The sequence below is a fragment of the Pelophylax lessonae genome (assembly GCF_965119305.1).
Source record: "Pelophylax lessonae genome assembly, chromosome: 2".
In the NCBI taxonomy this organism is placed as follows: Eukaryota; Metazoa; Chordata; class Amphibia; order Anura; family Ranidae; genus Pelophylax; species Pelophylax lessonae.
The window spans coordinates 413,197,139-413,215,385 of NC_138769.1; the positions used below are offsets into that span (position 1 = coordinate 413,197,139).

Consider the following 18,247-nt stretch of genomic DNA (forward strand, 5'->3'; position numbering starts at 1 on the left):
AACTCGCAGGCAGTTCACACTGCCATATGCGAACTGCTGGGGGGTGTCAATACAAAGTTAACAACACACCCAGATTAGTTTGCATATCGCAGTGCGAACTGTCAGTTCGGACAGGAATCGGATAGCATAGGTGTGAACACCCATGCGATCCAATTCTGGTGCGGACCAAAAAAAGGGTCCTGTGTGACTTTGGTCCAAATGCGATCCGAATTTAGCCATGAAATCTGCATGGCTGAATTCACATTGCACAGACATCGCATGTGATTTGCGCAGCAGTGCAGTGCTAATAACATGCAATGTCTGACATCGCATATGTGTGAACCAGCACTTAAAGACTGCATACACACTCCTGCCACAAACATTACTACCACTGTCATTTGAAAGCAATGACTATCATCTCAACACCCTTTCAGCAGTTCCAAGGGTAGCCACAGATCTCTATATATGAAGTAAATGCCAATGTGCTCACCCACTAAGAAATCCATATAAATCCATCTGGGTTGCCAAGGTTCGCCATCACTGCTTTAACATAATTAAAAATTTTGCAGCGCCAACGATAAATGAGCATAAAAGACTTATCTTAAAAGCAGTCCAAACTTAGAACACAGTTTATAACACAGTCAAATGGCAGCTTCATCCAGTGATCCAGACCTTAATCAATCCCTCAGTGGTATGTCATGTAAAGAGAACATAAAATACAACAAAGTGACACTCTGCTAGATAAGAGAGTAAAATGGGAAGGGAGGGGGTTCACCCGTGAAGGAGAGCGATAGAAAGTGACATTCCTCGTGTTACCCTATGTATAAAACACTCACCAAATGATGGTGGAGATTAGCATATAGGGGATTGGTAACACAGCCCTTCACATGTAGCAGAGTACACAGCCCAGCGTCAGTGGCAGACACCTGTGGAGATCAGACTGCTGGTTATTGCTCCCTCACCACAGCTCCAGCCATCCATCCAGGTAATGCAAGCGCTCGCAGGCAAAGAACAAGCCACGCCGCTGTTACACAGACATCAGAGGCACGACTAACCCGAAAGGCACGCCCAGATACACCCAACGCGTTTCCGACCAATAGTCGATCATTAAGGGGCTATAGAAGGACTGATATTAAATCACATACCATTGGCTCTGCATCTTTAGTAGGACATGGGTTCTTTCTCTGCTCTGAGGTTTTCTTCACAGTATGAGAACAGCCTGGTTTTGTTTCTCTCTGAGCAGTCTCGTCTTCATCACTAGACAGTACAACTTTAGAACAAAAAAAAAAAGGTGAATGATCAAATTCTGTTTTTTGAATAAGAAATCACTGTGAATATCAATCTGAGGCACGGTCAGTGTAAATCTCTATTAACTGCTTGCGGGCCGCCCACTGTACATATACTGCAGAAGGGTGGCTGCTCTGCACCAGATCACATAACTAGTATGTGATCTGTCACTTCCGGGTAGGGGGCACTTGCGCTGTCGCAGCTGAGCTGTGATTTGACACAGCACAAGCTGATCAGCGGGTCAATATATGTTTAACAGGACCCTCTGATCACTGGGCAGAGACACAGAATGGAGCTCTGCCTATGTAAATAAGGCAGAGTTCCGTTCTGACAGAGAGGAAGTGATGGATTTTATGTTTCTGCAAAGTAGGGAAAAAAATCCATCACTTTCCTTAGTAAAAGCAGCACACATAGTGAAAACAAACACTGGTTAGGCATACAGTTAACCTTTTGATCGCCCTAGATATTTAGCCCCTTCCTAGCCAGTGTCATTAGTACACTAACAGTGCATATTTTTAGCACTGATCACTGTATTAGTGTCACTGGTTCCCACAAAGTGTCAGTTAGTGTCAGACTGTCCACCGCAATATTGCAGTCCCGCTATAAGTCGCTGTTTACCGCCATTACTAGTATATAAAAAAATAAATAAAAATTCCAGTATATATGCACCATAGTTTGTAGACGCTATAACTTTTGCACAAACCAATCAATATACGCTTATTTTGTTTATAATGCGGAAATTGAAAATCTCAGTGGTGATCAAATACCACCAAAAGAAAGCGCTATTTGTTTAAAAAAAAAAAAAGTACATCCATTTTATTTGGGTACAGTGTTGCATGACCGTATTGTCAGTTACAGTAACGCAATGCCATATCGTGAAAAATGGCTCACAACCAACACAGATAATACTGCAGGTCACATCACAAAATTAACATTCCCATTTTCACAGCCAGGAGACTGTAATGACATCAGCTATCACTGGTTGTAACTTTGTAATTCTCTTTTACCAGAAGGTCTTTACATACTGTATACTTTAACTCATAAGTAAATGAGCTAAAGTATATAGTATATATAAAGGATAAAGTATACATAAAGACAACATTTTAATTTTTAGGTATTGGATGGAGGGAGGTAGGGTCAGTGTTCCTGCTAATGTGATTCACCATCTCTATCTGTCCTGGTGATGACCACTGTCAGAGACAAAAAGTGAGGGAAAATCCAACATTTTAGCGCTTTCACCAAAACAAGGTACACCATTTAAAAATAACTTACTTGCCAGAGTTTCCACACTGTCATTTGTAGAAAATAACATTTTACTTCTTGTTCTGCTGTAAGCACCAGACTGTGAATGGAATCCCAATGTATCTGAGGAACATCCATCGGAAGATTTTTTATTTTCTTCAGCTGTCTCTTTTATTTTCTGCCTAATAATGTTCTTTCTACCTGGTGAATCTAAAGTGCAGGTTAAAGTGCGGTCTGTAAACGGCTCAGTGGAAGAGCTGGATGGGTCAGTTGAAGAAGGAGAAAGTGACATTTTCTTGCTCTGGTGTTCGGCACGTTTGTAGCAATAGGTTATTTCACGTTTGGCTGGTGACACCTCATTACCCTTTAAAGCACTCTTCTGTAATTCAAATGGAAAAGCATACTATTTCAACAAGTTGTCTCATTTATTTGCACATGCACCAACAGTAGATAAAAAGTAAACTTATGAGCAGATAAGTTCCAACTGATAATATTAGTATTTGTCCCTTCAGTACCAGACTAGGTAATTCCAAAATGAACATGCAAATAGCAACCTACTGATGGTCACTACTGCATGCAGGTTCCCCAACTCCACCCATGTATCAATGTCCAGGTCTTCTGATGAACTTTGCAATGTGGGACGAAGCAGTGAGCATGCATACTCTACACTGCAAAGAACCTGAAGAAACACCATGTGCAATCCTGCTGATGATGGTGTGAAAGTAAAGGAAAGTGGTCTCTGCTAAAGGCTTATACTGTCAGCTAATTTGCTTCGCTGACAGTTTAGAAACTTTCACTTTGAGCAAGTTAAATAAAAGTTTAACTCCAGCAAGAATGTTTGGCTGTGGTGGGGTTGTTGTCACCAGGATAAAAAAAGCACAGACGGCAATACAGATATTCCAGACATTCCAACCTTTCCCCACTCTATGCAAAAAAAATATTTTTCTTGAAATTTTGAGTGACAGATTGTAAACCTCTAGGTTAAACTGCCGCTTACAGGAGAATTGGACACGCTCAAACAAAATAATAGTAGGCCAGTCAACCCCTCCTACTACCAGAATGCCTCCGTTTTGTAGCAAAGGAGCACCAAGACAAACAAAGCTCTTTAAATATGAATGAATCAAAAAATGATGTTTAAAGGTACCTCTTTACCAAAGAGGCAGATGCAGGACAGATGCTTTTTTGACACCGCATGGCGTGAAAGAGAGCACAACACTCCATTTAACAAATGACGTCAGCAAATCAGTCCCACAGCAATAATGCCTTCCATGGCAAAGCTATTGTTGTGTAAACAGGAAAAATCGGCATTCAACAACCAAAAATTTAAAAAGGAAAAAAAGGAAAAAAGGGAGCTCCCAATGCTTGGCCAGACTGGCCTACTAAGGGCCCTTTCACACGGGCGTTCCGCATGTCCGTAAATCATCCTATTTTTTTGCGGATGATATACGGACATAATGTATGTCAATGGCATTGCGGATGTCAGCGGATGACCATCCGCTGACATCCAATTTTCGTCCTTTCAGTTCTGTTCCGTTTTTTGGAACGGAACAGAACCCTATTTTTGTTCCGTTTCAAAAACGGAAAGGAAGGAAAATCGGATGTCAGCGGTGTCATCCGCTGACATCCGCAATCCCCATAGACTTACATTATGTCCGTATATCATCCGCAAACGGATGGGATGATATGCGGACATACGGACCGGATGACACAAGTGTCATCTGCTCCGTGAAAAAAAAAAAAAGTGCCGGAGCGGATCGCAATGCAGTGTGAAAGAGCCCTTAGTGAAGTTTTTTAATGAGAGGGCAGGTACAGCGACAATGTGAGCACCTCTGAACTCAGAAAGCACTCTGCAATGAACTTAACTAGAGCAGAGTTTGAGACGGGTCACTTCTAGGCTAGCCCCTGAACATCCAGTCCAGCGGGGTCAGGATGCAGTACAGTACAATAGCCAGGATGAAGACAATCTTGTTGGATAGCTGCAAATTGGAGGGGGAACCTCCAGTAGGAGTGTAAAGAAGAAAAAGGTTAAGAAGAAAACTGCTAAAAAAAAAATAACAGGTTAGCCTTTAAATCAGCATAGCTGAATAAAAGATGTCCATCCTCCTAGGGACAAACTGAGGCATGCTGATAGTTGGGGGGTTTCACCCTGGAATGGCTTACAGCTTGTCAGTGTCCAATCCTCCTACAGGCAGCAGAATAACCTAATGGTTTAACCACTTAGCGACCGCCCGCCACAGTTTTATTGCGGCAGGCAGCCGCTCCTGGGCAAAGCGACGTAATACTACGTCGCTCGCTCAGGAGACTCTAGGGGGTGAGCGCGCGCCGCCGGTGGCATGCTCCTGCTCCTGCTCCTGCTCGTCAGCCAGGGAGTCAGTGCGTGTGACCGGCGGCTCCGATGGCCGCCGGCCACTCCCGATCTCCCGCAGCCGAGAAAGACAGACGGCTGATGTAAACACAGCCGTCTGTCATTCTCCCTGAAGTAATCACAGAGGCTTTGTGATCCTGCTATATAGGATCTCATGTCTCTGTGATTACTTCAAAAGCCATGCCCCTTAACAGTTAGAATCACGCCCCTAGGGACACAGTTAACCCCTTCCCTGCCAGTGTCATTTTTACAGTAACAGTGCATATTATTAGCACTGATTACTGTAGTAATGTCACTGGTAACCTGAAAAGTGTAAAAAAATGTCAGTTAGGGGTCTGATTTGTCCGCCACAATGTCGCAGTCTCGCAAAAAAAAAAATTACATTAAAGTAAATTGAGTAAACTTTCCAATACTTTCTGTATCTTCAACATGAAATAAAAACTAGAATGTATGCAGTAATGCTAAAACAAAAATTCAGAACTTTTGATCTGCATAATTCAAATCAGCAATATAGAAAGCGCTAAAACCTTTGATCAAAAAAATAGTTAAGCAACTACCGTAGCATTTTAAAATGAAGGGTTTAGCTATGGTAGCCTACACAGTTCTCTCAATAAAGATTTTCTTTAGGACAGCATGAAGTGTATATGGGGGTTTACATATACCTGTTCTTGTACTTTTGAAGCACCTTGGCTTTCCTGGTCAAGGCTACTAGATTTTCTTGGAACAGAAGAAATAGATGTATTGCTGACATCACGACAGACTTTACTCGATGGGGACTCTTGTGATTGCTCTGTAAAGTGAAAATAATGCTAATCAGTCTCCTACCTACGTATTTCATAAAACAATTAGTATTTTGCTGCAAAATGTATTAAAGAAAAATAACAAAGCTATTTTCATATCAAATGGAACATGTAAAGTGGAACTCAACCCAAAAATGTTTTTTTTTTTCTCTTTTGCATTTTAATTGTTTTGGGGCAGGATTATTCTTTAACCTGTTTTTATTGTTATCTGTAACTGTCCTCCCTTCCCTGGTCTTGCTATGAAACAGCTTAAATGTCTGTGTGCTAAGGGGACAGTGACAGCACATAGGGTCTCATAGGGATCTGTCCATAGTGTAATCTTGTTTTAGGTTATAAAAATATCAGGCAAATGTGATGAAAAGCCATCATGTAATATAATCACGTCAGCTCGCTAGTTGTAGTTGCAGTACAATACAATACATTTACAATACAATCATTTCACAATAGAACAATGAATAGTAACTAAAGCAATATGTCTACAAATATGCAAGATTTGCTCATGTGAGAAAAAGAAAAGCAAACTTTTAAAAGGGGAAGCCCACCCTAACACTAAAATCACTACATCTACAGACATCCACGATCTAAGACTAACCTATCTAGCCCTGTAAAGAAGTAATAAGTAAACACCTTTTTTGAAGCCGATCTGGTCCGGTCTCCATTGGCATAAGCTCTGCAGAGGACACAGCGGACAACGGCTGGGAAATTAATTGGAAGGGATGTCCCCCAAAGACTTAATATGGGGATTCCGTTGTCAGCTGCCTCCTCTGCACTCGCCTCCACAGCTAAGCCACCACTGACGGCTCAGCGTGGGACTGGACCGGAGCAGCTTCAGAAAAGGTATGTTAAGTGATTTCTTCTTTGCAGGGCTAGCTAAGTTAGTCTTAAGCTAGCCATACACTTGCCGAAATATCGGCCAAACTCCTGTTTGAAAAACGAAAAATCGGCCGTGAGAGCAGACAATCGTGCCATCATGTAATGATCGAATTTCAAATGATAAATTGTTCAATGGGCATAAATGAATATGTTTTCCATTCAGTTAGTCACATATGCCTAGTGCAAACAGGTCAGCCGAGAAACACATTAACCTTTCAATTTATCGTTCGTTTATCGTTCGGTCAGCGGATTTTCAAAACTGTTCCTTCCAATTTTTAGACTCTGAAAAATTAAAAACAATTTTCTATTTGTGCCCATTAACTGGACGAAAAACGAACGATCTGACCAAATGACAGATTTTTGAACGATCTTTTGGCTAGTGTATGGCCAGCATTAGATCGTGCATGCCTGTAAATGTAGCCATTTTAGTGTTAGGGTGGACTTAATACAGGTACCACAAAGTGTTTGCTATTGCATTAGTGATGTTAGCGAGAAAACCCTCCTCCTATGTACCCCTCTGAATCCGGATTTACTTTGTCACCAATACCTGATATCCCCAATATTCATGTACTTGCCCAATGAGAGTGATTTGTTTACCAATAAAGGCACTCTCATTGTACATGGCAGTTGAGAGTGAATGGTGGCTTAATTCTGACGTAGGCCTAGTTCTAACAAAGGAAATAGTAGTTATTTTTTTGGCCTACTCTTAGACAGGTCTTTGTGGGAATCTTGAATAAAAGTGGTGTAAATCTTGGATGAAGACATTGCTAAATAGACCCCCCTATGCCAACCTCTATACTTTAAATTAGATAGATAGATAGATAGATAGATAGATAGATAGATAGATAGATAGATAGATAGATAGATAGATAGATAGATAGATAGATAGATAGATAGATAGATAGATATTGGTGAGTACGATAGATAGATAGATAGATAGATAGATAGATAGATAGATAGATAGATAGATAGATAGATAGATAGATAGATAGATAGATAGATAGATATTGGTGAGTACGATAGATAGATAGATAGATAGATAGATAGATAGATAGATAGATAGATAGATAGATAGATAGAGGAGCTCCAGGATCCTTCAGAATATGTAAAAGTCAGCAGCTACAAATACTGTAGCCGCTGACTTTTAATATTAGGAAACTTACCTGTCCTGGAATCCAACAGTGTCCTCACCCGAGCCGATTTTTCTTGTAAGCTTGTGGCTTTACAGCCGCCTCTCTACTAGGCTGCACTTTGTGAAAGGCCCGGAAGCTGGGGGAACCCAGGTACCAAAACCCCCCCCCCCCCACGAAACGTGCCAAAAGAGGCAACGGCGGGGGGGGGGGGAATAAGCAAACAAGCGGAGCTTCCTCTTTTGGGTGGAGCTCAGCTTTAAGGACCTATAAAGCTTTTATTTGGTTGACTGTCAAAGGAAAGACATAGATTAATGTTCTTACAGCATGCGGCATTATGGAAGTGGTTAAAAACCAACCTTTACAATCCGTTGGATTATGTGCTTCATATTTAGTTCCAATTTCTCTTTCTCGGTACTGCTCTCTGAAATCACTAATACATGGTGGCCTAAAAATCAAAGTGAACAATTAGTGTGATTTCACTTAAATTAAAATTTAACCATTAGAAGACCACTCCCCAGTTTGAGCTGTGATAAAGTTTTGTTTTTTTTTTTAATTTGAATGCAGATCAACCCCCACTTTTAGTTAGTTAGCCCCTTTGCACTACCTAAAGCTATAACATCCCCCACAGATACACAGACAGTAGACCTTACACAACATTATAAATATTTTACAGATTTTTATTTATTTGATATAGACAACACCACTAATCCACATGAGTACATGCTCTCACAAGTACACACATTCAAACAGCACCATTTATGAAACGGCCATCATTCACTCTCATTCTGTGTGTACATAGCCTGTCAGAACCATTGTTGTGTATGCGGGCAGCCCTATATCAAACATAAGTAAAAAATATTTTATGCTCTTACTAAACATATACTATAAGGCTTGGGAAGCCTTATACTTGGGAAGACAGTGCTTGGAAAGTCTTATATGGAGAGAAGGAATGAAAGCTAAGTGGAAAACATACTTTTTGGGTGATGGGCCAGTTAATAATGAAACAGTAGGCAGAGCTTTAGAAAGTCTAAAAAACAAAAAGCATGAACTGACACGATAAACTTGTGCTTAAAGGTATAGTTCGTCTTAACCAAAACATCTACCTATGCAGGTATGGACCACCTGTAGATAAAAACAAACTGAGCAGCTTTGTTCAAAAATGAATAATGGCATCATCGGGGGCCACGCCCACAATGGCTATATAACAAGCTGCAGAGACCGGAGACAGGCATAATCACCGGAGACATCGTCGGAGGAGGACCGGAGGAAGAAGTAGAGAAGAGCCGAGGGCAAAAGAGCAGAAGAGCGGACAGCAAAAGAGCAGCGAGCGGACAGCAAAAGAGCAGAAGACCAGGAGAGGGAGAAGACCAGAGCAGAGAAGAACAGATGAAGATTTTTAATAAACTTTCCAAAACGTCTCCTGTCGTTATTTACATACACTGCCTTTTATGGGGTGAATGGGTAGGGGTACAGTGTACCCCATACCCATTCACATAGGGAGGGGGTCCAGGATCTGGGGGGCCCCCTAGTTAAAGGGGGCTTCCAGATTCCGATGAGCCCCCTGCCCGCAGACCCCCACCCCCACAACCACCGGCCAGGGTTGTGGGGATGAGGCCCTTGTCCTCATCAACATGGGGGCAAGGTGCTTTGGGGTGGGGGGGTGCAGAGCTCGTCCCCTCCCCCTTCCTGCCCTAACGGGCTGCATGCTCGGATAAGGGTCTGGTATGGATTTTGGGGGGGACCCCACGCCGTTTTTTCAGCGTGGGGCTACCCTCAAATTCCATACCAGACCCGAAGGGCCTGGTTTGGAACCTGGGGGGGACCCCCGTGCTGTTTTTTTCCCATTTTTGGCGTGGAGTTCCCCCTCAAGATTCTCACAGCGCAAGTCGCGCCGCAAGTCGGATCATCCTGATCTGACTTGCGGTGCGACTTCCATTCAAATCAATAGGCTCCCATAGGGAACCATTGATTTTGAATGGAGGCAGAAAAAACGCTGCTAAAAGCAACGTGGCCAAACGTGCAATAACGCAAATGGAAAAAGCTACTGAAAGCACGTTTAACAGCTGCTTTTTCCCAGCGTCAGAACTAGCTTTGCAGCACGTTTTTTTCTAACGTCCCGTGTACATGGAGCCTTAGCCAAAACTACTTTATATGACTAAACACACTTTTACATGTTGAGCTAAATGCCATTCACACGAGGTTTCTCCCTAGTTCTATATTTTTATACTATACCTGGACAAGCACATATTTGTTGTAGATGAGGGGTTTATATAGGAAGCTGATGAAACAGGATTAATCTGAAATTTTCCAACATTACAAGAAACTGAATCAGAAATATTTTTATGTGCAGCCTGTTTCCCTTCACCACTTCTTAGGATATCCATCAGGATAATTTTTGGTTGCCTGTTTTTTTGTAAATATAACAGATATATAAACAGGTTTATTTTATTTTTCATTGTGTAGATATAGAGAAGTCTATACTAGCTTTGTCTGATGAGAAAGGCCTTGCATTGAGACAGAGCAGGAATGCCAAAAGGTTCTGCATGCATGTGTGTGTGTGCCCTCTAGATATACACAGATGTTTGCAGGCATAAAATAAACATACACATTCAGATTACATAATATAATACAACAGACTACAAGTACATTATAAGGACTGTGGACCCTACTTTATGGTACGTCTGTCAAGAATATTTGATTTTGAATTTTTTGGAGAGATTTGTAAGAAATTACAATGCAAGAATTCCAATAAACATAAATGTTCTGAAAGATTTTGTTACTAAAAATGTATTTATACCTGTCAAACCTCAAAGTATTCTTAAAATATGCATGGGAGCTCTTATTTCTTGGTACATTATATTCTTCATATGACGAACGACATGCCTGTAAAACAAACATACATACATGCATACTTAAATAACAAAAAACTGCTGTTGTATCAACATCAACTGAAAGTCCAACAGAAAGTCCAACTTTAACCAACCTAATCTTCTCTTAACCTGTTGCAGCCCACACAACACATACACTAAATTACACTATATTACCAAAAGTATTGGAACGCCTGGCTTTACACACAAATTAACTTTAATGGCATCCCAGTCTTAGTCCGTAGGGTTCAGTATTGAGTTGGCCCACCCTTTGCCGCTATTATAGCTTCAATTCTTCTGGGAAGGCTGTCCATAAGGTTTAGGAGTGTGTCTATAGAAATGTTTGACCATTCTTCCAGAAGCACATTTGTGAGGTCAGGCACTGATGTTGGACGAAAAGGCCTGGCTCACAGTCGCAAGTCCCTCCACCCCCAAACTCGCTCATCCATGTCTTTATGGACCTTGCTTTGTGCACTGGTGCGCAGTCATGTTGGAACAAGAAGGGGCCATCCTCAAACTGTTCCCACAAAGCTGGGAGCATGAAATCGTCCAAAATGTCTTGGTATGCTGACTCCTTAAGAGTTCCCTTCACAAAAACTAAGCACTCCTGAAAAACAACTCCACACCATAACCCCCCCCCCCCCCTCCACCAAATGATTTGAACCAGTGCACAAAGCAAGGTCCATAAAGACATGGATGAGCAAGTTTGGGGCAGAGGAACTTAACTGGCCTGCACAGAGTCCTGACCTCAACCCAATAGAACACCACCTTTGTGATGAATTAGAGTGGAGACTGCAAGCCAGGCCTTCTTGTCCAACATCAATGCCTGACCTCACAAATGTGCTTCTGGAAGAATGGTCAAACATTCCCATAGGCTGCGAAGGGTGGACAAACTCAATATTGAACCCTATGGACTAAGACTGGGATGCCATTAAAGTTCATGTGCATGTAAACAGGTGTCCTAATATATTTGGTAATATAGTGTATGTACGGTGTCAACATGGTGCCCGCACATATGCGTCACTGGGAGGCTGATGACGCCAGTGAGGAGGGCTGGGGGCTGAGCCACACTGTGTGTGCTTTATAATGAAAATATATAAATACTCAAGCTATGTGCAAAATATAGAAGAGGGGGTGCATGACAGGACAGAGGGGACCCGGGATTGTGAGGGTCCAACCGTCCCACGGAGGGGCCCGCGTCCACCCCAAAATTCGCCAGGGGGAAAGGGGGGGGGGGACAACATTTACTCACCATACCAGAAACACAGGCAGGCACCATCTCCTTACAGGACCCCTCTCCGCCGAAGTGGTGGGGGGGGGGGGGGGGGGGCTGTCAGCCAAATAGGAATGCTGCGACTCAAACCTAGACCAGGCCGTATGCAACCTGAAAATTTAACTCGCGGGGCCAGTCCCCGCCCAGTGGGACAATGTTGCGGCCGTCCCCGCGCGGAGCTAAGATCTGCCCATGCTCGCTGGCCAGCTGGGGTGACCACTGGATCTATACATCCAGCCCATTGCCCAGATCCGGCATAGTTGCTTGTAGATCTCACAGGAAAAAAATCCGGAGAAAAAGCTAACTAAAATAATTATCTAGAAAAAAAGTTGCCATTACCAGAGATCCCAGTAAGGAACTAGGTCCTTACTCCTAACTAGGCAGATTAAAACCTGACATCCTATGCAGGAAGAGAGAGTGTATACCCCCTGGGACTTCCAATAGGCGTAGCCAGAACTTTTTTTCTACCTAGTGTCCTACTCCTGTAGGGGGCAGTATAACCCTACTGATATGCATCAGGAACTGCGTCCATCAATGAACGATGGAGAAATATAGTGTATCCAATGTCCTATAGCTGCTGCTCATCAAGTGCTAAACCACTTATACCAAAATCACAAATATTATAACAGCGCATACAGTGTATAACACATTCTATATCAAAGCAAAAAAATATATATATAAGTATATGCAACACAACAAATTAGTCCAACAAAAATTGTGAAAAATATTCCAAACTCAAAAGTGATCCATTTTATAAGCATCCATCCTCCAATAAAGTGCTCGATGCTCAAAAGTTCATAATAAAAAAGTGCTAAAGTGCTCCAAGTAGAGATGACATAAAGTGTGGCACACACCCTTCTTGTACCCCTATTCATCAGAAGAAATGGACCCTCGTCTTTTTAGTCTGGGGGTCAAACTGCCTTATATCTGTTGGGGGGTATCACAGATCTTCTATTTTCTTTTTATACTTCCAACTAGCTGGTTCTAAACAAAACTCGCATATCCACCAGGCTCAATAAAAAGGAGAGAATTTTCATAGTGTAGTATTTCAAATTTTAATTTACCGCAACATATAAAATAACACTTACAGAGGCTCAGACAAAATCATGCTTTGCATAGTAATAGGGCTCTTCTGGGTTTGCCGTGACTCGGCGTGTGTTCCCTGGATGGCGGTGACACGGTAAACCCAGAACAGCCCTGTTACTATGCAAAGCGTGATTTTATCTTTATCTATATAGAACCAGGAAGTTGGGAGTATAGAAAGAAAAGAGAATGTGGTAAACCCCCCGCAGGATATAGTTTGACCCTCAGACTGAAAAGCTAAGTAAAGTAGGGGTACAAGAGGGGTGATGTCTACCTGGAGCACTTTAGCACTTTTATTATGAACTTTGAGAACTAAGCACTTTATTGGAGGATGGATGTTTATAAAATAGATTACTTTTGAGTTTGGAATATTTTTCACAATATGTTGGACTCATTTGTTGTATTATACATATATTTATATATTTTTTGGGTTTTACATAGTAAGTGTTATACACTGTATGCGCTGTGATAATGTTTGTGTGCTGTATGCACACACAAATCGGGGTTTGAGAGCAAGCACATGCGGGTGCTGCTGGGGGGGGGGGGGGGGGGGAGCCAGGAGAGAAAGCGAGGGACCAAAGAAGAGGGGGGTCGGAGCTGCTCTGTGCAAAAACATTGCACAGAGCAGGCAAGTATGACACGTTTGTTATTTTTAAAAAAATAAAATGTTTTTCTTTATTATCACTTTAATATTGAGGTATTAATGGTTTTTCAGAGGAGATTTGCTCTGATCATGCGCATATTGCAGTATTAATATTGGTATTTGGAGATCTTAAAGATAACTAGTTAACCTCATTATGAAAAAGGTCAGATAAAAAGTTCTATTCTCATACATTATATACAATGTATTTGGAGATATGTAAATATTTGTTGTCAAGTATATAGGGGGATTTCTTCCTTTTCGATCTGACATATTTAGAAGTTCTGACTAGCTTATGACAGGTGCAAATGACATATTTTGTCACACTGTATGGACTTAACTGCCACTTCTGGGCTTGTTTTAAGGCCCCTTTCACACATGGGAGTCCGTCAGCGGACTCTGTTTTTCTCAGCGGGGGATTGATCCGCCGATACCCCGCTGAGCAGGCGGATAGCAGCTCCGTCTCCGCTCTGTGTGTGGAGACAGAGCTGTCAGGTCCCCGCTGTTCTCTATGGGGGAATCGGATGAGAATGGACCGCCTGTCCGTACTCATCCGATCCGATCGACGGATGGAAAAATAGGGATTTTCATCCGTCCAGATTTGACGGACCGCATGTCAGCGGACATGTCTCCGCTGACATCTGATGCCCCATAGAGATGTATGTGGCATCCATTCAGATCCACCTGAATACCTGACAGGCGGATCTAATGGTCTGCTAGTGTGAAAGGGGCCTAACTTTTTGCAAATCATTAAAATGTACTACTAAAGTAAAACTGTAAGCAGAATATCTAATACCTCTACTAATTTTACTGATCAATAAGTACACAATATCATCAAGCTTTATAACAAGAGTTCAGTTATTGTCAGCAAAATATTCTACATGATATTTCCACCATGCATTACCCTTCGGACAGTAACATTTCTGAGGTCATCATCTTGCAGTCTCGATAATGGAGAGGATAGTGGAATGTCCTCACACCAATCTTCAGGCTTTTTCTTTGGAATCTTAAACTATCATAAAAATAAAATAATATATAGGTAAAACTTAAAATAATTTCAACAAAATACAGTAGAAAATTGTAGAAAATGTGCGTTAATGTAGGATTACTAAAGGCAATCTGTTAGAACTGAAATATGGAAGCTGCCTGCAAGTGCCCCCAATTTTTTTAAATGTACACAGCTGAGTAGTCACTGATTCAAAAAAAGCATGCAGTCAGTGAAGCTGGAATTCCTCACTTACTTAAAGGGATTGTAAATGCAGAAGGCATTCTATGCATTAAAATAAAATAAAAAACTTCTGTGTGCAGCAGCCTCCTTCAGCCCTTCCAATACTTACCTGAGCCTATCTTTACCCAGCAATGTTGCAGGATTGTCTAGGCTGCCAGGGACTCCCTTCCTCATTGGCTGAGACAGCAGCGCCGAGCGATTAGCTCCCACTGTTCTCAATCAAAAATCATTCAACCAATCAGGAAAGCGGGGGGCGGGGCCAGCTTGCGGCTCTGTCTCTGCTTGCTGTGGGGGCACTCAACAAGAGAGAGGGGCCAGGAGAGCCGAAGAGGAGAAGACAAGGATCTGGCTGCTCTGTGCAAAACCAAATGCATAGAGCAGGTAAGTATAACATGTTAGTTAATTAAAGAAAAAAAAAAAAAACACAAGACTTTACAATTACTTTAAAACAGAACTAAAATCCCACTGAAACTCACTGTGAGCAGGCAGGCTTTTTATTGCAGAAGAAACATGCAGTGTCTCTTTTGCTAAACTATACCTACCTGCCTGCTCACAGCAATCCCTGGCATGTACGCAGAGTTGTGCAAGCTATACAGACAAGGGATCCAAGCAGATTAAATTACACTCTACAGAGTCAACCCATGCTGGCAAATTAAGAGGCCCGAAAACAGGCACACATGGGAAGATGCTGACACTGGAGAGAACGCTGGAAAGGTATTAGGTGTTTACTTCTGCTTTAAGAATTGTAAATTTGTTCCTTAAGCTAGCCATACACTTAAAACTCAGGTCGATTTAGAGGAATAAGGTGAAACTATCGAGGGTGTCCTTTGTGCTAGACAGAAGTCGATTACTTAGGTAACTTTTGTCGAAACGGCCAGGACAATAATTGTTGGAGGAACAGTGACTGCAGCCAATCAGCTGCAGGCACTGCTCAGGTATTCTGACAGCCAGTACAATACAACAGCCTGAAATAATAGATTGATGGTGCATGAACCGTAGGCAAATGATGCTTTTGTAATTTGAATATTTTATTGAAACTATTGGAAATCCCAATGGGAAATCTGTGTGATTTAAGGACCGAGCCAGAGTCAACTAGACTACACACAACGCTATCTATTATTGGTGATCATGTAAATTTTTATGACCGTTGCGGCTTTGTGTTTCATGAGCCTGCATACAGCTGGAGGGGGGACCCTGTGCCTTTTCATGAGAGAGGATGACCGTACCTGCACTTTGATCATTTGGCTGTACATGACCTTTGTAATGAGGGTCATTTACTTTTGGTAAGAGGCAGTGTGATCTGTTTGTTTGGTGGCAGTTCTCTGGGCCTGCGGTTCTATACACCTCTGTTTGGAGTGGACACATATGGACTGTTGGTTCCCACTGTGATATATGGACTCTTTATGATTTCTATGTTCATATTAGCGCCACATTACTATTATAATTTTTTTTGTATATTGTGAAAGATGATGTCACGCCGAGTAAATAGATACCCAACATGTTACGGTTTAAAAATGCGCACACCCACGGAATGGCGACAAACTACGGTTAATTAAAATCTCCATAGGCGACGATTTAAAAATTTTTAATGGTTACCAGTTTAGAGTTAGAGTTTAGCTCTTTTTTTCTTTATTATAGCTCTTGCTCTGGCGATCGCGGCGATACCTCACATGTGTGGTTTGAACAGCGATTTAATTTTCGGGCGCGACTTCTGTATACATTTTCGTTCATGCAAGAGCTCACGGCGACGGGGGCAGCTAAAAAATGTTTTTTTTTTCCTTTTTTATTTATTTATTTTTTTTTAATTTTAGCACAGGTTTTCTTAAAAAAAAAAAAAAATCTGATCACTTTTATTGCTGGTCACAAGCAATGTAAACATCCCTTGTGACAGCAAGAGGTAGTGACAGGTACTCTTTATGGAAGGATCGGGGGTCTAAAAGACTGTAGACCCTTCCACTGCACTTCCATGTATTCAAAAATGCAGAAAACAACATTTTTGAATACATTCACTTTTTAAATCCGACACCTTTAGCAGCTGAGTAACCCTGATGTGACGTCATGGACGCCGCCTCCGGGTTACGTCATCGGAGACCCGATCCAAGCCGCATCCGGCTTTGATCGGGACTCCATCCAGCCGGTGGACACGCGGGCTGGTTGCTCGGGTCTCCCGGTGGGACGGGAGACCCGGGCAGAGCCGCGGGAGGGGGGGGGGGCGTCCCCTCCCAATCACTGGGTTAACGATCAAGCGGCTCCCGAGCCGCATCGATCATTACCGCCGGAAAGCCGACCGCCAGCTCTAAAAAACGTTACAACCACTTAAGGTCAGACGACCTAGGTCTATGTGGCTGGTCGGTAAGTGATTAAAGTGGTATTAAACACAAAAACAAACATTTATTATATTGCATATACAGTGGGTACGGAAAGTATTCAGACCCACTTAAATTTTTCACTCTTTGTTATATTGCAGCCATTTGCTAAAATCATTTCGGTTCATTCTTCTTCCTCATGAATGTACACATAGCACCCCATACTGACAGAAAAACACAGAATTGTTGACATTGTTGCAGATTTATTAAAAAAGAAAAACTGAAATATCACATGGTCCTAAGTATTCAGACCCTTTGCTCAGTATTTAGTAGAAGCCCCCTTTTGATCTAATACAGCCAGGAGTCTTTTTGGGAAAGATGCAACAAGTCTTTCACACCTGGATTTGGGGATCCTCTGCCATTCCTCCTTGCAGATCCTCTCCAGTTCTGTCAGGTTGGATGGTAAACGTTGGTGGACAGCCATTTTTAGGTCTCTCCAGAGATGCTCAATTGGGTTTAAGTCAGGGCTCTGGCTGGGCCATTCAAGAACAGTCACGGAGTTGTTGTGAAGCCACTCCTTCGTTATTTTAGCTGTGTGCTTAGGGTCATTGTCTTGTTGGAAGGTAAACCTTCGGCCCAGTCTGAGGTCCAGAGCACTCTGGAGAAGGTTTTTGTCCAGGATATCCCTGTACTTGGCCGCATTCATCTTTCCCTCGATTGCAACCAGTCGTCCTGTCCCTGCAGCTGAAAAACACCCCCACAGCATGATGCTGCCACCACCATGCTTCACTGTTGGGACTGTATTGGACAGGTGATGAGCAGTGCCTGGTTTTCTCCACACCTACCGCTTAGAATTAAGGCCAAAAAGTTCTATTTTGGTCTCATCAGACCAGAGAATCTTATTTCTCACCATCTTGGAGTCCTTCAGGTGTTTTTTTTAGCAAACTCCATGCGGGCTTTCATGTGTCTTACACTGAGGAGAGGCTTCCGTCGGGCCACTCTGCCATAAAGCCCCGACTGGTGGAGGGCTGCAGTGATGGTTGACTTTCTACAACTTTCTCCCATCTCCTGACTGCATCTCTGGAGCTCAGCCACAGTGATCTTTGGGTTCTTCTTTACCTCTCTCACCAAGGCTCTTCTCCCCCATTAGCTCAGTTTGGCCGGACGGCCA

At 42.4% G+C, this 18,247-nt stretch overlaps 1 protein-coding gene across 1 annotated transcript in view; it reads right to left on the reverse strand.

Annotated features, from left to right (window-relative positions):
• The window catches only part of SENP7 (SUMO specific peptidase 7), a gene marked incomplete at its 5' end in the record, with an annotated part of 95,674 nt that overhangs the window by 68,965 nt on the left and 8,462 nt on the right, over positions 1 to 18,247 (reverse strand). The window contains 7 exons of the mRNA XM_082248099.1: positions 1,125 to 1,249; positions 2,539 to 2,887; positions 5,536 to 5,663; positions 8,036 to 8,124; positions 9,912 to 10,082; positions 10,477 to 10,562; positions 14,447 to 14,554. Coding sequence (XP_082104225.1) covers positions 1,125 to 1,249; positions 2,539 to 2,887; positions 5,536 to 5,663; positions 8,036 to 8,124; positions 9,912 to 10,082; positions 10,477 to 10,562; positions 14,447 to 14,554 — 1,056 coding nt within the window. The remainder of the gene's footprint in view (positions 1 to 1,124; positions 1,250 to 2,538; positions 2,888 to 5,535; positions 5,664 to 8,035; positions 8,125 to 9,911; positions 10,083 to 10,476; positions 10,563 to 14,446; positions 14,555 to 18,247) is intronic.